Raw genomic sequence first — 17,140 nt, 5'->3', positions numbered from 1 at the left:
CATTACAGCTGAGTGCTAGGCCTCTAAAAGACTGTAGCTTAACCAGATGATGTAGTTTTTATTTCTTTCCTGCCCAATAAAAATGTTTTAACATCATCACAAAATGGGAACTACGATAATACTAAGCACTTGCTGCTGCTGCTGCTGCTACTATACTACAACACTAGTAAGTCTTCACTATATGCCACTCATAAAGAAATTATTTTATTAACTCATTTAGTTCTCCAACAATTCTATGAGGTAGGGTACACCTACTCTTAACTACTCATTCTACAGATTGGAAAGCAGAGGTACAACAAGCAACTTGCCCAATGTAATATAGCTACTATATAAGTGACTGAGTCAATTTTTAACCCAGGCAGTATAGCTCCGTAGCCTACGCCATTACGTATCATGCTTTTATTATTTAACTTCATTTCTTCTTTCATATCTAAAGAACAGCTATTAAAAAAAGAATTTTCAAAACTTGTTTCTTTTGTCACCAGCATTTTTTTTTTTTTTTTAAGACACAGGGGAAGAGAGGGAGAGAAACGTCATGTGTGGTTGCTTCTCTCAAGACCCCTACTAGGTACTTGGCCTGCAACCCAGGCATGTGCCCTGGCTGGGAAACAAACAGGCAACCCTTTGGTTCGCAGGTCCACAGTCAATCCACTAAGCCACACCAGTCAGGGCTGTCACCAGCATTTTTTTAGGAGACAGATATAATGTCTTGTGAAATTATTTAACCAAGAGAATAAGATGATTTAACCAAAAAGCTTTGCAAAATGCAGCTAAAGAGAAGGACGACTGTGGCACAGTCCTGATTCTAACCTAGGTAGGATGGTTTAAAAAGTCTGTGCACTACTTTAAAACAAGGAAATACTTTAATAATAAAATGTTTATATTTAAATTCCCCCTTCCTGTGAAAATAAAGCTCCTCAGGACAAGGAATTTTGTCTATTTTGTTCGCTGTATACATCCAGTTCCTCAAACAATGTTGATGCAAGAAATCTGTGATTTACATTATAAATAAAACAGTGCCCCATTCCCAACCTAGGCATTCTCCCAATGAGCTTTACCCTCACTTTATTTTTTTCATAGCACTCACCTGGAATACTATAGATTTGCATCTCATGTGAACACTAGAGGATAAATTCCAGGACACAAGTTTATTCGCTGCTACCTTCAGCACCAAAGCTAGGACTCAATAAATGTCTGACCAATCAGTGAAGATCTACTGTCTGCCATCCTCCCTCCCCCCACTGGAATATAAACATCAGGAGGGCAGGAACTTTTCACAACTAAGTTCCTAGGAACTAAAAGAGGTACCTAATAAATATTTTACCTCATTTTTGGTTTTCACTCCAAATATTCTGAGTAAACCACATTAACACAGCAACACTAAAGTGCCAGAAAGGGAGAATCTACAGTGTAGGTAAGGATGCCATAGAGAACTTATCCTAAATTCAATGTCAATACTCTTTATTGTGTAGTGAAACTAAGGACTTTCAAAGATCTACATGTGACCCCAGTCCCCACACTCCTGACCCATGCCCATGTCTTAATTTCATTCCTGAACTCTTACCATTATGATTCTCAGGAGCGAAGAAGTTCTAATGCCTGCTTAGATTATTCCTCTTACAGAGAAAACGTGCTTTTGACACCATGTGAAAATCTTACCCATCTCCAGTAACACCTTTCAAGCAAATCCATCTCTTTTATTCAACAAATATTTACTAACTACATGCCAGGCAGTGATATCTGTAGTGTGATACCATTTTAAGAACAGGAATAAAATATATAGGAAAAATATGACAGAGTGAACATCAAAAACATGTTTATTAATGTCTCAATTATATAGGGAATATACATTTTAAAGGTTTTTAAAAACATACTTAGCATTTTCTAATTAATAAAACTAAGAAAGTAGGCCTTGGAACACCTGGAATGTTAACTGAGGTTTCAGAGTAAACTACAGTATTTTGTACCTTTTTGCCCAAATTTTTGAGGGCAAAAATAAAGATGCACATTATACATTGGTAGTACTAATTCTGTATCTACATAAATGTTTTTTAATTCTTTTATTTATGCTTATGTGTTAAGTGTAACTCCAGAAACAATAATGATATCCGTATGTTCAAAAATAAATGCTAAATTTCCTTTATAATCAAAAAAAATTTGAAATATAAATAAAAAATTGGATTCAACAATTAAAATGAAAGATTTTTTCCCCTGAAAGTTTGTGCCAGTAACGTGGGTGTGCATTATACATGGCAAAATATGGTAATGCACCTTAATTTCCATTAACTAATAAGGAAAAATAACATTTAAAAAACCTTATAATAAATGGATATCTGTTAAAAACCAGGGACATTCAAAGCAATGGTAATAAATAAAGTCTATGTGAAGAGAGTATAATGCCAGCTATCTCGAAACTGTTATTTTTATAGGAAGGCTAAAGTAGGCTTAGAAGTAATATGAAAGTTTTCTAATATTGTGACAGTGAGGAAAGAAATTAGCTGACAATCATCTTGAACAAACTGTGAAGGTATACAATACCACGCAGTCGTGTAAAATGTTTTACTTGAATTTAATGTAAGAGCTTCAAAAAATCTGTGACAATACAGCAGATCCTTGGCATAAAATTGTGGAAAATGCTACACAATGTAATTAGATTAAATATGAACAATAAAAATAAATGAGTAGCTGACCTTAGCCCTCCCTATAACACTGGAACACTCAAAAATGCTCCGACACTGCACACAAACCGAAACTGCACTTACCTTAAGAGGCTGGGGCCCTCGCAATCCTGCTTGTCCGCCCATCTGGGGAGAGCCCTGCTGCAGTGGCTCAGTCATTAAGCTGCCAGCATTTCCCATGCTGGGGTTCGGGTACTGCATGTTAGGTCGTCCTCGGCCTGCTCCGATCGAACCGTTCATGACTTGATTAGGCATCATCCCCTGTCCATTGCCTGCGGCCAACATCCCAGGACTCATGCCAGCACTCATCCCTGCGTTCATTCCCATGGCAGGCTGACTCACTGGGCTGTTCATCATGCCTGCTGCAGACGGTGTGGGACCCTGATTTGGTCCACTAGCGCCCATCCCCATGTTGGGGATTGGGCTTTTGACCATGCTATTTATCAAACCTAATCCAGGGCTGTTCTGTTGGGCCTGGCTGGCCATACCTTGGCCTGGGCCACCAACCCCCATATTTAGGTTAGGGGAACTACCAGACCGTAGTAATTCTGACAGTTGTTTATGTTTAGAAGCTGCATCTTGTACTATGCCAAGACTTGTCTGAAGCTGACTAATATCACCACCATTGGTTAGTCCCAATTCTGTAGAGTTGATTAATTCATCTGGTAAGTCATGCTCCAAGTCAAATAGAGAGCCAAAATCTAAAAGCAAGAGGAAAGATAATGGTTAAAGTTTGACAAAAATCAAAATTAAAAACTGCTTTCTATTTTGTTCTTGATAAACATTACAGTTCTGTTCCTTACTCTATGGAATACTATTTTAATTGCAGCTTTTCATATACTAAACAATTTTTGATATAGACCCATTCAAAAATCTGAGAATGTTGGATTATGCCTAAAACTTTAAACAATTAATGAACTATACCTAAAATAAGACCAAGGAAAAAGAATTAAATCTTAGTATAACACCCATATGAGTTGCCAAGTTTGTACTGACAGTCATGAGAAAAAGATGTACAATTAAGTTGTATAATATTCCAGAAATTCCTTAGAAGTTAAAGTAATGTATCAATACACAAACTAATTCAGAACAAAAGATTTAAACTGTCATAACAACAAGGACAACTGATACAAAAGGCGCATCATTTGTAGAACACTAAATGTGAGTTCCATGAGGCAAGGCGCTCTCTACCATCCTTTGCCAAGTTCTGATCACAGTGCCTGCCAAAAGTAGGTCCCTGATCTGCTGAGTGAGCTTGCTTTCACCCAACCTCAGCCTACAAATTAATTTTCCTCAACCAAACTCTAGCTGAAATAGGATACAAAACCATGCCTCTAGCTAAACCACACACACCCTACGGGTCCCATTCCCACCAAGAAGAGAAAGAAATTAGAGATTAACCCGGGGTTTCTCAATCTTGCTCCTATTAAACATTTTGGGCTGGATAATTTTTTGTGGGGGAAGGGAGGACTGCACTATGTATCTCTCAGGTTCCACAGATCCCTGCTCTATTCTCTCAATGCCGTTATTATCCATACACATGTGTGACAACCAAAAATGTCCTCAGTACCACCGAAAGTCCTTTGGAAGGGCAAATTTGTCCCTGGTTGGCCTGTTGACGGTCTTAACTCATTACATACATTAGGTATTTGAGTTTTCTTCTCTTTTAATTCTCCAAGTAGTTTTCACATTAAAAAGACATTACTGGGTATTTAATAATTAAATGTACTTGAATCTACAACTGATTTTCCTATTAAAAATAGTTCATCCCTTTAAGACAAGATACCACTTTAAATGATCTATTTGGTCCAATTAATCTTGGTTTTTAACTACAACTATTCCTCTACATGCCCTTCCACTGTAGTCATATCTTAATTGAGCCAAATTGTATCTCAGGACCTCAGGACATAATTTAGGATCCAGACTTTTATAGAATTTTTGCTTTAGAAAAATCATATATACCCGCCCATCACTAAAATAAAATGTGTCTTATGGTCTTGGAATATAAATAGTCTCAAATAAAACTTACCTGACATCACTCCTCAAGGAAAATTGTTTAATATACTGATATATTTCTTTGATCATTTCTATTTACATAACTGACAAAACTGGTATCATACATACTTTATGAGAGATTTGGCATTCTACTTCCCCCCTGAAGTATACTAAAAATATATATATCTTTACTGTTTGCACATTTAAGGAAAAATAAAAATCTTGGCCCATTTAGAAATTTTAAAAACATACACATACAGAAGTAACAAATTAAAAAGGAAATTACAAAAGAAACTGAGTAATAATAAGATGCATTTCAAAACTTAAAAGGGCTATTTTAGAAAATAAAGCTAAAAGTTAATGAGTTAAGTATCCAAGTTATTATAGTAATAGAACAGTAGGAAGATGATCAAAGATAAAAGCAATTAATTATGAGCAAAAGAGAAAAACATATAACTGAGAGGGTCATACCCAGAAGTTGGTACTTCGAAGAGAGTAATAAAGATAAACTTCTGGGAAAGTTATGGGGAAAAAAGTAAAATGAGAAAGCAATACTAGTATCCAATTTCATGGGGGGGGGGGAGAGAAAGGTGGGTAATTTCCTGCTCTGGTTGGTGTGGTTCAGTGGGCTGGAGAGTCGCCCTGTAAACCAAAAGGTCACAGGTTCGATTCCCCGTTAGGGTACATGCCTGGATTGCAGGTTTAATCCTATTTGGGCATTTGTGAGAGGCAACTGAGCGATCTTTCTCTCCCTTCTCCTCTCTTAAAAAAGAGAGAGGAAAAAAAGGGATAAATTCCTGATAAACTCACCAACCTTAATCAAAAAGAAAATATAAGTGTCCCAGTCTCTTCAACAGATAAATGGCATTAAAAAAGAGAATGGGGAGGGGAGTTATCAAATAAGAGATTCAACAACTAGATATGCCTTGTTTAAAGCTGGATTCAAACCAGCCGAAAAAAGGCAGGGAGGGAGACACAAGAATTGGTAAGTTGAAACAACAAGCACATGGGAATTCTTTTTTAAAAATTTTTAATTTTATTTTTAAAGAGAGGGGAAAAGGAGAGAAACAGCAATGTGTGAGAGAAACAGTGATTGGTTGCCTCTTGCACACCCTCAACCCAGGCATGTGCCTTGACCAGGAACCTACGGGTGACCTTTCTGTTTGGGAGATGACGTCCAACCCACTGAGCCAGGGTGGGAGTTCTTTAGTGTACTCTACTAAACTGAAATTTACCATTTTAAAAACTCTAAAAGGAAGTACAGAAAGCCTGAATAATCCCATTATTATGAAAGAAAAAAAAATCATTGGCTCATCTTTCCTTAAAGAAAACACTAGATCTAAATGTTTTTTCATGCCATGTCCTACTGAACAAGACAGTTCCACCTTACACAAGCACTTCTGAAAAATAGAAAGAATACTCTAAAAAAAGAAAAATAACACATGACTAGTACAAATCACAAACACAGAAGCACTAATCCTTAAAAAAAAAAAAAAGGCAAACCAACCTACTAGTGCCTTAAAAATGTATTATCATGATCAGGTTGGGGTAATCTCAGGAATTCAAGGGGTGGGATTTGCATCAGAACCATAGACCACCTATAAATGACATTCACCATACTAACAAAGAAGAAAGAAAATATAAGATTCATCTCAATGGCTATTAGAAAAGCAATGCATAAAATTCAATACCAAATCACATTTTTAGCAATCAAGAAGTGCTAGGGGCTTCTTTAAACTGATAAAAAATCAGCAATCAAGAAAGTGATAGGAACCTTCTTTAAACTGATAAAAAGGCTTTTTCCAAAACCTAAAAACTGAAAGCAAACACGCGTAACAGACCAACGTTAAGAGCAGTCTCTTTAGCATCAGAACAAAACCAAGATAGACACTCATGACAACCACTTCTGTTCAATGTTGTAATACGATGTCCAGCAAAAGCAATAATATAAGAAAAATTATAAGCAAAAAGGCTGAAAGAAGAAATACAACTTATTATATGGGGATAATGTAACTGTCAATATAGGAAATCCAAAGTAAAGAAATGAAAATATAGTAAAAGGTTAGCATAGTGACTAAATATACTACAAATATAAACAAACTGCATTCCTAGATATTAGCAATAAATGTTAGAAGAAATTTTAATACAATTTATGGCAGCATGGGGAAAACTTAGGGGAAAAAATCTGACAATATGTTACTATAAAACACATGTAAATTGTGAAAGTAAAGACTATCTAACTAAACAGAATAACATCCCGAACATCGGGTATTATATAAAGACACCTATTCTGCCCCATCAGATTCAATGCAATGGCAATCAAAATCCTAACAGTTTTTTAGGGAGGTAGACAAGATGATTCTCGAGTACACACAGAAGAACAGTTGCCAACACTAGGGTATCTACTTCATAGGTTGTGAGGATTAAATGAGTTAATATACATAAAATATTTAGGATATTGCCCGGCACATACTAAAAATATAAAAGTGTTATTTAGTATCATTATTCAATAGAATTATTATCCTATTAGGAGATAAGAATGGTTTATAACAATGAGAGCAAACTGCTATCAGGCACTTTCAATGAGGCAAGCATTGTTCTTGGCACCTCAATAATTGTATTATTCTTCTTAATTTTCTCAATCTCAGAAGTAAATTAATAACCATATATACACAGTTCATTGAGGAGAAATTAACTTCAATAATATAGAGTCTTACTCCAGGCCCTAGAGTCTTGAGAACTTTAATTTAACCTATACCATATAGCTTAATGCACTTGGTGTTTTATGTTTATGCAAAACATTAAACATCACATTACAAAGTCAGACTCCATTTGAAGCAGACAAGAGGGTTTACATTGGTAGACCTCAAATATAAAGATTTTAGCCCTGGCTGGTGCGGCTCAGTGGAATGAGCGCCAGCCTGTGAACCCCAAGGTTGCTGATTCAATTTCCAGTCAGGGCACGTGCCTGGGTTGTAGGTCCCCAGTTGGGGGTGTGCGAGAGGCAACTGACCACTGTAGTTCTTGTACATCAATGTTTCTCTCCCTTCCTTCCCTTCTCTCTAAAAAATAAAATCTTTTTAAAATTGAAAAAAGAAAAAAAATGAAAGAAAAGCAGGATTTTTAGCCCTGGCTGATGTGGCTGAGTGGACTGAGCATCAGCCTGCGAACCAAAAGGTTGCCAGTTTGATTCCTGGTGAGGGCACATGTCTGAGTTGTTTGCAGGTCTCTGGCTGGCAGCATACCAGAGGCAACTGGTTGATGTTTCTCTCTCACATCAAAGTTTCTCTCCCTCTTCTTTCTCCCTCCCTTCCTCTTGCTCTAAAAATAAATCAAATGTTTTGTAAAAATTAAAAAAAACAAACAGAAAACAAAGATTTTAGGATTTTATTTTTTTAAACAGCAATCTTATACATTCAATAGACCTAAATGTAGTTACCACTCAGGAATCAACTCAAAAACTGGTCCCAACACTCCTCTTTCTCAAGATGGCTCACTTTGTGACAATGTCAACTATGTACTTCATACCTTGTATCTTTTGTTATAGTTAAATAGTGAAAGTACCTAAATAAGGGTCTCATTTAATATTTATATTTCCCATAGCACCAGGACATGCCCACTCATGGAGTGATTAGATGTTGCTAGCAATTCTACAATTGTATACTATAATTATTTATATCTGATTGGGAACTGCAACTTTATATAAAATTCCCTTACCTCAACTTTAAAGACTTTTATTTTTTTTGGCGGGGGGGGAGGAGAGAGAGAGCAGCATTGTTGTGTGAGATGTTGGTTGTCTCTCACATGCTGCCAACCGGGGACCTGGCCCACACCCAGGCATGTGCCCTGACTGGGAATTGAACCAGTGACCTTTCAGTTCACAGGCCAGCACTCTCAATCCACTGAGCTGCACCAGCTGGGACTCAACTTTAAATCCTTTAACAATTATACTGATTAAATCTGGAAGACTATGTAAATAAGTTATACAGACTTTGATTCCCAAATAGACCCTATTATTTCATCTGACATCACTGTCTGTCATTACTACTCCTAATCTACTTTGATTGTGCCTCAAAGTTCTGGACATTTATGATTCTAAATGCCACCAGCCATCACTGGTATCTAACTTGGTACTTAGTCAAGGAGTCTAAATACCTGGATTTAAACCCAAGTCTTCAAGGTGACCTCATTTAGCTGCCACTTTCCAACTGTGAGCTCAAGTTACCTTTTCTATCAACAGGTAGTAAAACTTATTCTACCTACCCTCCCTTTTCACCTACAATTGCCTTAAGAATCTATGAGATGGCTCTTTAAGATCCTAAAAGATAGATTCTGCAAGCATATAAATGTGTGCCTTTATATAAATATGTAAATTTATTAAATGTGCCTCTATTTAAAAGTTACATTACCGGGTGGGGCAGAGCAAAGGATGTCTTAGTAGTGTGAAAACGATTCTCTCATTTTATAGCTGCAGTAACTGATGCTAACAATGGCTTCCCTAAGATCATACTATTTGGTTATGGAATATGGACCCTAAAAACTCAGCCTGTAAATAATCAATTCTATGCTGGTAGAACTAAGAGTACTAAAGCTCGAAAACCAAATAGGTAGCCCTGGCCAGGTTGTTGGTTGCAGCATCATCCTGTGCACCAAAAGGTTGTGGGTTTGATCCCTGGTCGGGGCACATACCTTGGTCCCGGGTTTGATCCCCAGTTGGGAGCCAACTGATAGACTGATGTTTCTTTCTCTTTCTGACCCCCCTTTCTCTCCCTCTCTCAAATCAATAAACATATCCCCGGGTGAGAATTTTGTAAAAACCTAATATGTGGAGTTGATGTTAGCCATTAAATTTCACATCTTAGCAGTGTAAGGGTAGCTCAGTTGGCTAGAGCCTCACCCTGATACTCCAAGGCTGCAGGTTTGATTCCCGGGCAGGGCACACACAAGAGGCAACCAATGAATGCATAAAGTGGTGGAACAACAAATCAATGTTAGGCACCATGGGAAATGCCAGTATTTAAGGGACAATGAGCTTAACAAACAAAGGATGCTAAAACGTAACATTTCTCAGCCTATCCACCAGGAACACTGTCCTGGAAACCGGATTCCAAGAAGGAAATGTCAGGGATGTTCCATGCTCCAGAGAGAATACACTGAATAGATAACAGGATCTATTTAGTAATTTCAGTAAGAACAGTTCAGGGGAGTTGTAAGAGCAAAAGCCCACCTGCAGTGGATTGAGAAGTAGGAAGTAAAGCGAAAGACACCAAGTGTTTTTTCTAAATACTAAGGTAAAGTTTTAGATATGTAATCTGCTTATTTCTCCTCCACTCTTTCTTTGATTATACATCTGAAATTTATTTCATTATCTTTAAATTATCCTGCGGCAAGTAACACATAACTATCATGTACAACTGGCGAAATGAATGAACTCTCACTATCTCCAGTATGACACTTCCTGCTTACTCTCTAAATATCAACCAATATTTGGCAGGCCAGTCCTACCAAATAGTTTGTTGGTAAGTTACCATATACATTTAATGATGCTCAAATACAAAGTGACTTCAAATAAAATGTTCCTTCATCTGAATGTACATTCAATACATAGTAATGTAAACAAAATGTGACTGACCAGGCAGAATTAAATCTTTGAAAAATTTAACATAATACACGAGGTTTAGTCAATGGACCATATATTAGAAATGTGACAATTTAAACAAAAACAAATTTGGATTGAGCATGTGGGAAACTAGCACTGAGTCAAAACATCCTTTCATTATTACACACATTCTGTAGGTCACCCTTGGTATTTTTCTATATTGCTGTGACCCTCAAAGCAGATTCAGCCATATAATCTTTTGTAAAATAAGCCCTAGTGGGTTGGTTGGAGCACTGTCCCCACTGACCAAAGGGTCGCAGGCTCAATTCCCACTCGGGTGCGTGGGAGAGGCACCCAGCAGATGTGATGTTTCTCTCCTTCTCTCTTTTCTCTCCCTTCCACTCTAAGAGCCAGTGAGCATGTCCTTGGTTGAGAATTTTTAAAAAAAGATCTCTTGTAAGATAAATACTCATTTCACTTTCCATAAATCAAAAGATTAAGGCAATTCCATGATACAAGAAAAGCTAGACAAATATTGCCACCATGAAATATGTAAGTAAAGCATAACCTTCAAAATTAAGATCAACAATCCTAAACACTGCATCATCTGAGTTGAGTATAAATAAAACTTTTTTAGTTACTAACTAGGATGCAAAACAATTTAAATTGAGATAATTTTGCCTGAAAATCTAATTCTACTGCATAATAGTATCTCTTCTGTTATACATTTATTGAATACACAGGCTTATTTTGGTATTTCCGGTAAATTGAAGTCAAATGAAAACTCAGTTCTGCTCTTAAACTGTGTACATTAAGCAAAATATCCATACGAATTATTCCAAAGCTAGTCTAATTCTCAAGTATCCACTTAGAAGACAGAATACATCCATGGATTCTCCTCCTTTCAATTAGTTTTCCCTGGTATTTAAGAGCTTTTTAAAAAACGAACAGTCCTGCTCTTAAACTTGTCGCTCTCACCCAGTGGCGAGGCCAGAGGACAGAGTAGGAACTGGACAAGTGAAGAGAGCAGAGAAAAAGAACAGGCTGTGAGCAACCCTATAGCTCAACCCATTCAGCAAAGGAGAAAATTCCGAGTAAGGGGAGAAAAGTGAGTGAGGAGGCTGGCAGAGATCAAAGCACTCACAACTCCTAGTTGTTCCAGGTGAGATTAAAAAAAAATAAAAAGAAGGACGGCCCTGGCTAGTGTGGGCCAGTGGACTGAGTGGCAGCCTGCGAACCAAAGGATCGCCAGTTGGATTCCCAGTCAGGGTGCGGGCCAGGGACCCAGTTGGGGGTTCAAGAAAGGCAACCATACACTGGTGTTTTTCTCCTTTCCCCTTTCCTTCCCCCTCTTTAAAAATAAATAAATACAATCTCTAAAAACAATAGAAACAATAAGGATGGAGGTGAAAGTCAAATCTATGTAACTTTTAACTGTTTGGCTAGACACTTGAAACTATCAATCTCACAAAGATCTCTTGTTCTAATTGGTTTGGGGCACTTTTAGCATTAACTCAGCTGTTTTGGGTGTTTAAATAAGCATTACATTTTAAAATACCACAGCCTTTAAAACAAGGCAATTTTGCAAACTTCACCCATTTATCAAGTAAAACTCTAACATTCATTCAGTACTTTATTTAAAAATAGTATTTTAATACTTTGTAGATGAAGCAGAATTAAACTACTCATAAACAGCCTACTTAAGCACTTAAAACTAATATAATTAACACAAAGATAATGAAATGCAATATCCATGCTGGTAAGACCTGTAAAATTTCCAAAACAACTGGAAACGACCTGAGATTTATATACAAATTTGGATCAGATTATAATCAATATTAAGTTTTACAGGCTCACATAGCTGTGCGTGTTGGCAGCTGTTGAATCTTGAAATCCAATAGAGTCAAAGGGCAAAAGTGCAGCATATTTCAAAATATGCATTCTCAACCCTGTCCTGCAACCTTGACATCAAAAGCTGTATTTATACTTTGAGAGGTGACTGACTTGAGACTGACTCTTGAACCTCAACACAATTAAGTTAGTTCTCAAATTTAAACAGAGATCAAGTGCTATTACTGACCAAAAATGTGACTGGGGGCCCACTTTTAGAAGTTTTACACATCTCACTTGCTCTTTATTGACTTATTAATATATTCACACTTAGTGTAACATTAACTAAAAGATGAGGGCATTATTATGTACAATATTAAAATCCCATCATAAGAATCAACTCAACGACGTTGATATTAAAACTAAACCGCATGCTAACTTACCCCTAGTCATTTCTCGAGACTGAGTAGTAGTAACATCATGTGAGAAGCTAAGTGTAGGATTTGTTTGCTTGACTGGGAATGGCTATAATAAATCCTAATAATGAAGCTATCATACTCTCCTAAGATTTTACTTATTTATTTTTAGAGAGAGGGGAAGGGAGGGAGAAAAAAGACAGAAACACTGATGTGTGGTTGCTTCTTGCATGCCCCCAACAGAGGACCCAGCCCGCAATCAAGGCATGTGCCCTGACTGGGAATTGAACTGGCAACCCCTAAAACTTACGTATCTATAAAGAAAAAGGGAAGAGTGAATGCTATATTTTCTCCATTTATGACAACTGGTAACAAAATTTGGATCTTGGGGGAAAAAATCTTAAAAAAAAAATAACTCACTTTGGTAATTATAATTTACATAAACTTCCAAGGCAAATGATAACTGCATTTCAAGAGATAACTGACATACCCCTGGGTCTTCCTCCCATTAGGTCCTCTCCCTGCTACTGATCCTGTACAGTGTCACTGGAGTCAGTCTTTCCCCTGCTCCTGAATTTTTATCCTGACAGTAAGATCAATGTCAAACTCCTTAGCATTATTTCTGTCTTTTCATAACAGGGCCCCAACATCCCTTTCCACCTGTCTCCCAAGAAAACACTCCACAATACAGTCTGTGTTCCAGTCACATCAAAACCCCCTGTATCTGTTACCCAACCTGAAATACCCAACTTTCCCTACTGCTATGCAAAGCTGAGTTACCTTCCAGCTTGCCTGCCCCCATTCAAATATACATACTCTTTATGAAGTTTCCCCTCAATACTGCAAACCCACACTGTTAGAAATAATTTCTATTCCCTGCATTTATTCAAACATTTTTTAAAAGCTTATCAGAGTATAACTTATGGGAAAATTGTGTGTCTACATATACCAACCCCACCGGATCCTAAAGGATTGGAGAGCAGAAATGGCACCTTGATTCACCTTTAACTCTAAGCGCCTAGTGAGAGAAAGGTACACCAAATGCAAACAGTGACTACTCAATTCAGGAGAATCACACAACTTCAAAATGTCCAAAATTAAACTCCTCACAACCCCTCTCCCCATGCCCATACCCAAACACTGTTTCTTTTCCTATGTTTGCTATTTTAGTAAATGGCATCTTCATCAATCCAGCTGCCATTAACTTGAAACTTGGGAATTATCCTCAATTCCTCCATTGCAGTATCTTAACATCTAATTAATCACTAAGTTCTGTTGGCCATCACCTTCCCTCAAATCTTTTCACTTCTTTCCATCTTTGAATCCAGGCCACCCTCATCACAGCTAGAACCCTAAAAGAGCTATCTATCTAATGGTCTCCCAGCTTCATATTTTCCCCTGATCCTTTCCCAATAGTTCCTCACTTAATCAGCTAAGGCACAAGTCTACCCCGTCCATTTAAAAAGAGCTACAATGGAAAGTCTAAACTCCAATAAGCATTATAAGCCCTGCATGACTGCCCCTTGTTCATCTCTATGGTCACATTTCTCACTATCCCCCCAGGCAGATGGAACTTACAGGTTCCCTGAACAGGCCACACGCTTGTCCCCACCTGGGTCACTCTACTAACCAACCCCCTATCTATTGTTCAGATCCCAAGATCAAACTCCAATTCCTCTAAGACAGCCACCAGAGTACTAGTAATTAGAGGATAGGCCCCCATTTCTCCCTGTGCTTCTCAAATACAATACTGGCTACATCAGACTTAAATGCTGCTCCCCTGCTATCATCTTTAAGTTCCAGGAAGGAAGGGTCTGTGTCTGTCTGGATGACCAGCGTATTCCCTGTACTGAAGAAAGGTACCTGGCATATAGAAAATGTTGGTCTAATACAGGACAACTACTACCTGGTCAACTCTTCTAAGCCAGTATTTTTCAAATTGTTGGGTCACAGCCAACGGAAGAGCATAAACTCAATACAGTGGGTCACAACCAGCTTAAAAAAAAAAGTAAACACAACAGAAAACACAGAGTATATTACAAATAGTAAAGGTATTATTTTATTTGTTCACTTGCTGAGACAAGGCCTCTGCTTTTCCACAAAATGTAGTTCGAGTGTGGTCAAAAAAAATCTGAAAAGCACCGCACTGCTCCTTCTACCTTCCTTCTTCCTCCTTTATAAAAAACTATTCTTTTAAGACCCAGATAAGAAAATAAAGAATAGAAAACATATAATGCTCAATCACACAATTCTTGAGCGAAAAACCATTCTTAACTAGAGCCATTTCCAATAAGGACAATCTGCTTTCTAATTTCCCATTATGCCTTAAAATTTGTTGATTTTCATTTCAATTACATATACAAGACACCTTATATGACATTATATGTAGTACTTTTATTCTTATTTTAATCTCTGCTGCCATATTCTTTAAAAAAATTATTTATTTTTAGAGAGAGGGGAAGTGAGGGAGAAGGAGAGGGAGAGAGACATCTATGTGCCACAGAGACATCACTTGTTGCCCCTTACACGCCCCCAACTGGGGACCTGGCCTACAACCCAGGCATGCGCCCTAACTGGGAATTGAACTGTCAGCCTTTTGGTTCACTGGCCAGCACTCAATGTACTGAGCCACACCAGCCAGGGCTCTGCTGCCATATTCTTATACTCGCAAAAAAAATCTAAATAGATGATATATAGGCTAACTGCACCATAAGCCTTACTTCTAGGACTATACTCATTAAAAAAATCTACCACTGCTTTCTCCTGTATATTTAGTAGTGAGGTTAAAAACAGCACTTAATGAGTACACATACGATGCTGCAGCAAACTCTATCTTAAACATTTGATAAAGAGAATCTTGTTTATTCCTTACCACAGTCCCATAAGGTGGGTACTACAGGTGGGAAACCTAAGACAAAGAGGTTAAGTAACTGTCCCAAGCTCACTCCAAACCCCAATCTCTTAACCACTCATTTTTCAGTAGTTTTAATTTTTTTCCTCTCTCAACTAAATTACTCCTAATCGCCTCGTTGGGCATTCATTTAAAAAAGATCTATACCTAAAAACAAATGAGATCCAAATTACTTAGAAGAGGCTTAACACCTCAATTACTATTTATTCTCCTAAACCTTTTTGAGAGTTGAGGAATGAAAAATTCCCATTAAAATTTCAGAAACATCCATCACATTAAAAAAATCATCTGCAAAATTCAGTGTTGTAAAAAATTTACACTTGGTACAACTTAAGTTTTAACTTGCTCATCAATTTCTCTAATGTATGCCAGACTTTAAAAAAATCAGCCTCAAAAATTCTTAAAAGAGGAAACCCTAAAATCTTAAAAAAAAAAAAAAAACAACAAAAAACACCCACACAAAAGAAACATGTCTTATTTTTCCATTATTTATTGGGTGTTGGGCAGAAAATAACTCCTGAAATGTATTTTTGGAAATATACCAAGAAGCAGCATTTTACACTCCCACTGTCTGTGCAACATTTTTGCTATTTTTTCCTTTTCAATGTCCTACACTTAATACCCCTACAATAAATACCACTGCACCAATTCTCAAGTTACATTTTAATCACACTCCCCCTGCCCTTTTTATAGAACAGACTAAGAAGGTAGAAAAGCAAAGTAAAACAGAATATACCATGAGGCAATCAAAGCAGAAAGAAACGCTTCCTTCCATCCCATCACCCATGCACTGGATATACCAATACATTTCTTACCTCTTCATCAGAACATGAGCTCCTGCTGGATGAGGGTGTCCACATTGTAACACACAGAAGATTTACAACTTAACAAAAGTCATTTTACCTCTCTATCAAGCACAGAGAGCCTTCCTGAAGCCCTACAAATGAACTTACAAAGCCTTGAAAATAAGCAATTGCCAGAGTTCAAGGCACTTGGTAAAATGTGTTTTACTTTAATTTTAACAGTGATATCTCACTGGGTCAAAGAGCCAGAAATGAAAAACCAGAAGCAGACCTCTAATCTAAACACTCCCGTGTAAAAGTTAAAACGAAAACATAGTATCACACGCTTAAGAGCTGAAAAAAAGAAATGGCCTCCTCCATAAACATTCTGGTTAGGATGTTAATTTAAACCACTAATACACAATAGTGTTTTCAGAAAGTAAAATCGACATTTAAAAATTCCTTGCCAATTCTCTACTGTGTACATTAATCTAGTGGTTAAAATGCATGTATATTTTATATACTAGTTGCCCTGTGCCTTTAAAATGCCAAACAGGCATAAAACCCAAGCTAATTCTGACATGTAAGTACACAGTAGGGCCACAAAACTGACAAATGCCAAAAGGATCTTTACCTACTTAATGTGATAGATCCTGGAGCTGTTGCTGCCACCCATCTTTCCAGAGTTTTTAGTGCGCATAGCAGTGAGTGTTTACAGAGCAATGACAGAACAGGTCCAGTGTGCGATGAAGGCAGCATATCATCTTCATCACTTCCACCTCTCAGGCTGCTATTAGGGACAGGTTCAAGAAATTCCTACAGAACTTACCTGTTTACTTTCCTGTCAATAATTTATCTCTTTTTTTTAAATGGCTTCTATGATCTTTTGAGAGAAGGTAAGCCATTTATTTATCAAATGGTTTTGGTCT

At 37.3% G+C, this 17,140-nt stretch overlaps 1 protein-coding gene across 1 annotated transcript in view; it reads right to left on the bottom strand.

Moving 5' to 3' along the window:
• Nucleotides 1–17,140, bottom strand: part of EP300 (E1A binding protein p300) — a 69,561-nt gene that overhangs the window by 48,460 nt on the left and 3,961 nt on the right. Inside the window, exon 2 of the mRNA XM_054582430.1 lies at nt 2,763–3,379. Within this exon, the coding sequence (XP_054438405.1) occupies nt 2,763–3,379 (617 nt within the window). The remainder of the gene's footprint in view (nt 1–2,762; nt 3,380–17,140) is intronic.

The sequence above is a fragment of the Pteronotus mesoamericanus genome, unplaced genomic scaffold, assembly GCF_021234165.1.
Source record: "Pteronotus mesoamericanus isolate MK-2021 breed Mesoamerican mustached bat unplaced genomic scaffold, CSHL_Meso_final contig_702, whole genome shotgun sequence".
Classification (NCBI taxonomy): domain Eukaryota; kingdom Metazoa; phylum Chordata; class Mammalia; order Chiroptera; family Mormoopidae; genus Pteronotus; species Pteronotus mesoamericanus.
The sequence above is the reverse complement of the archived record's forward strand: the minus strand, read 5'-3'. Positions and strand labels throughout refer to the sequence as shown.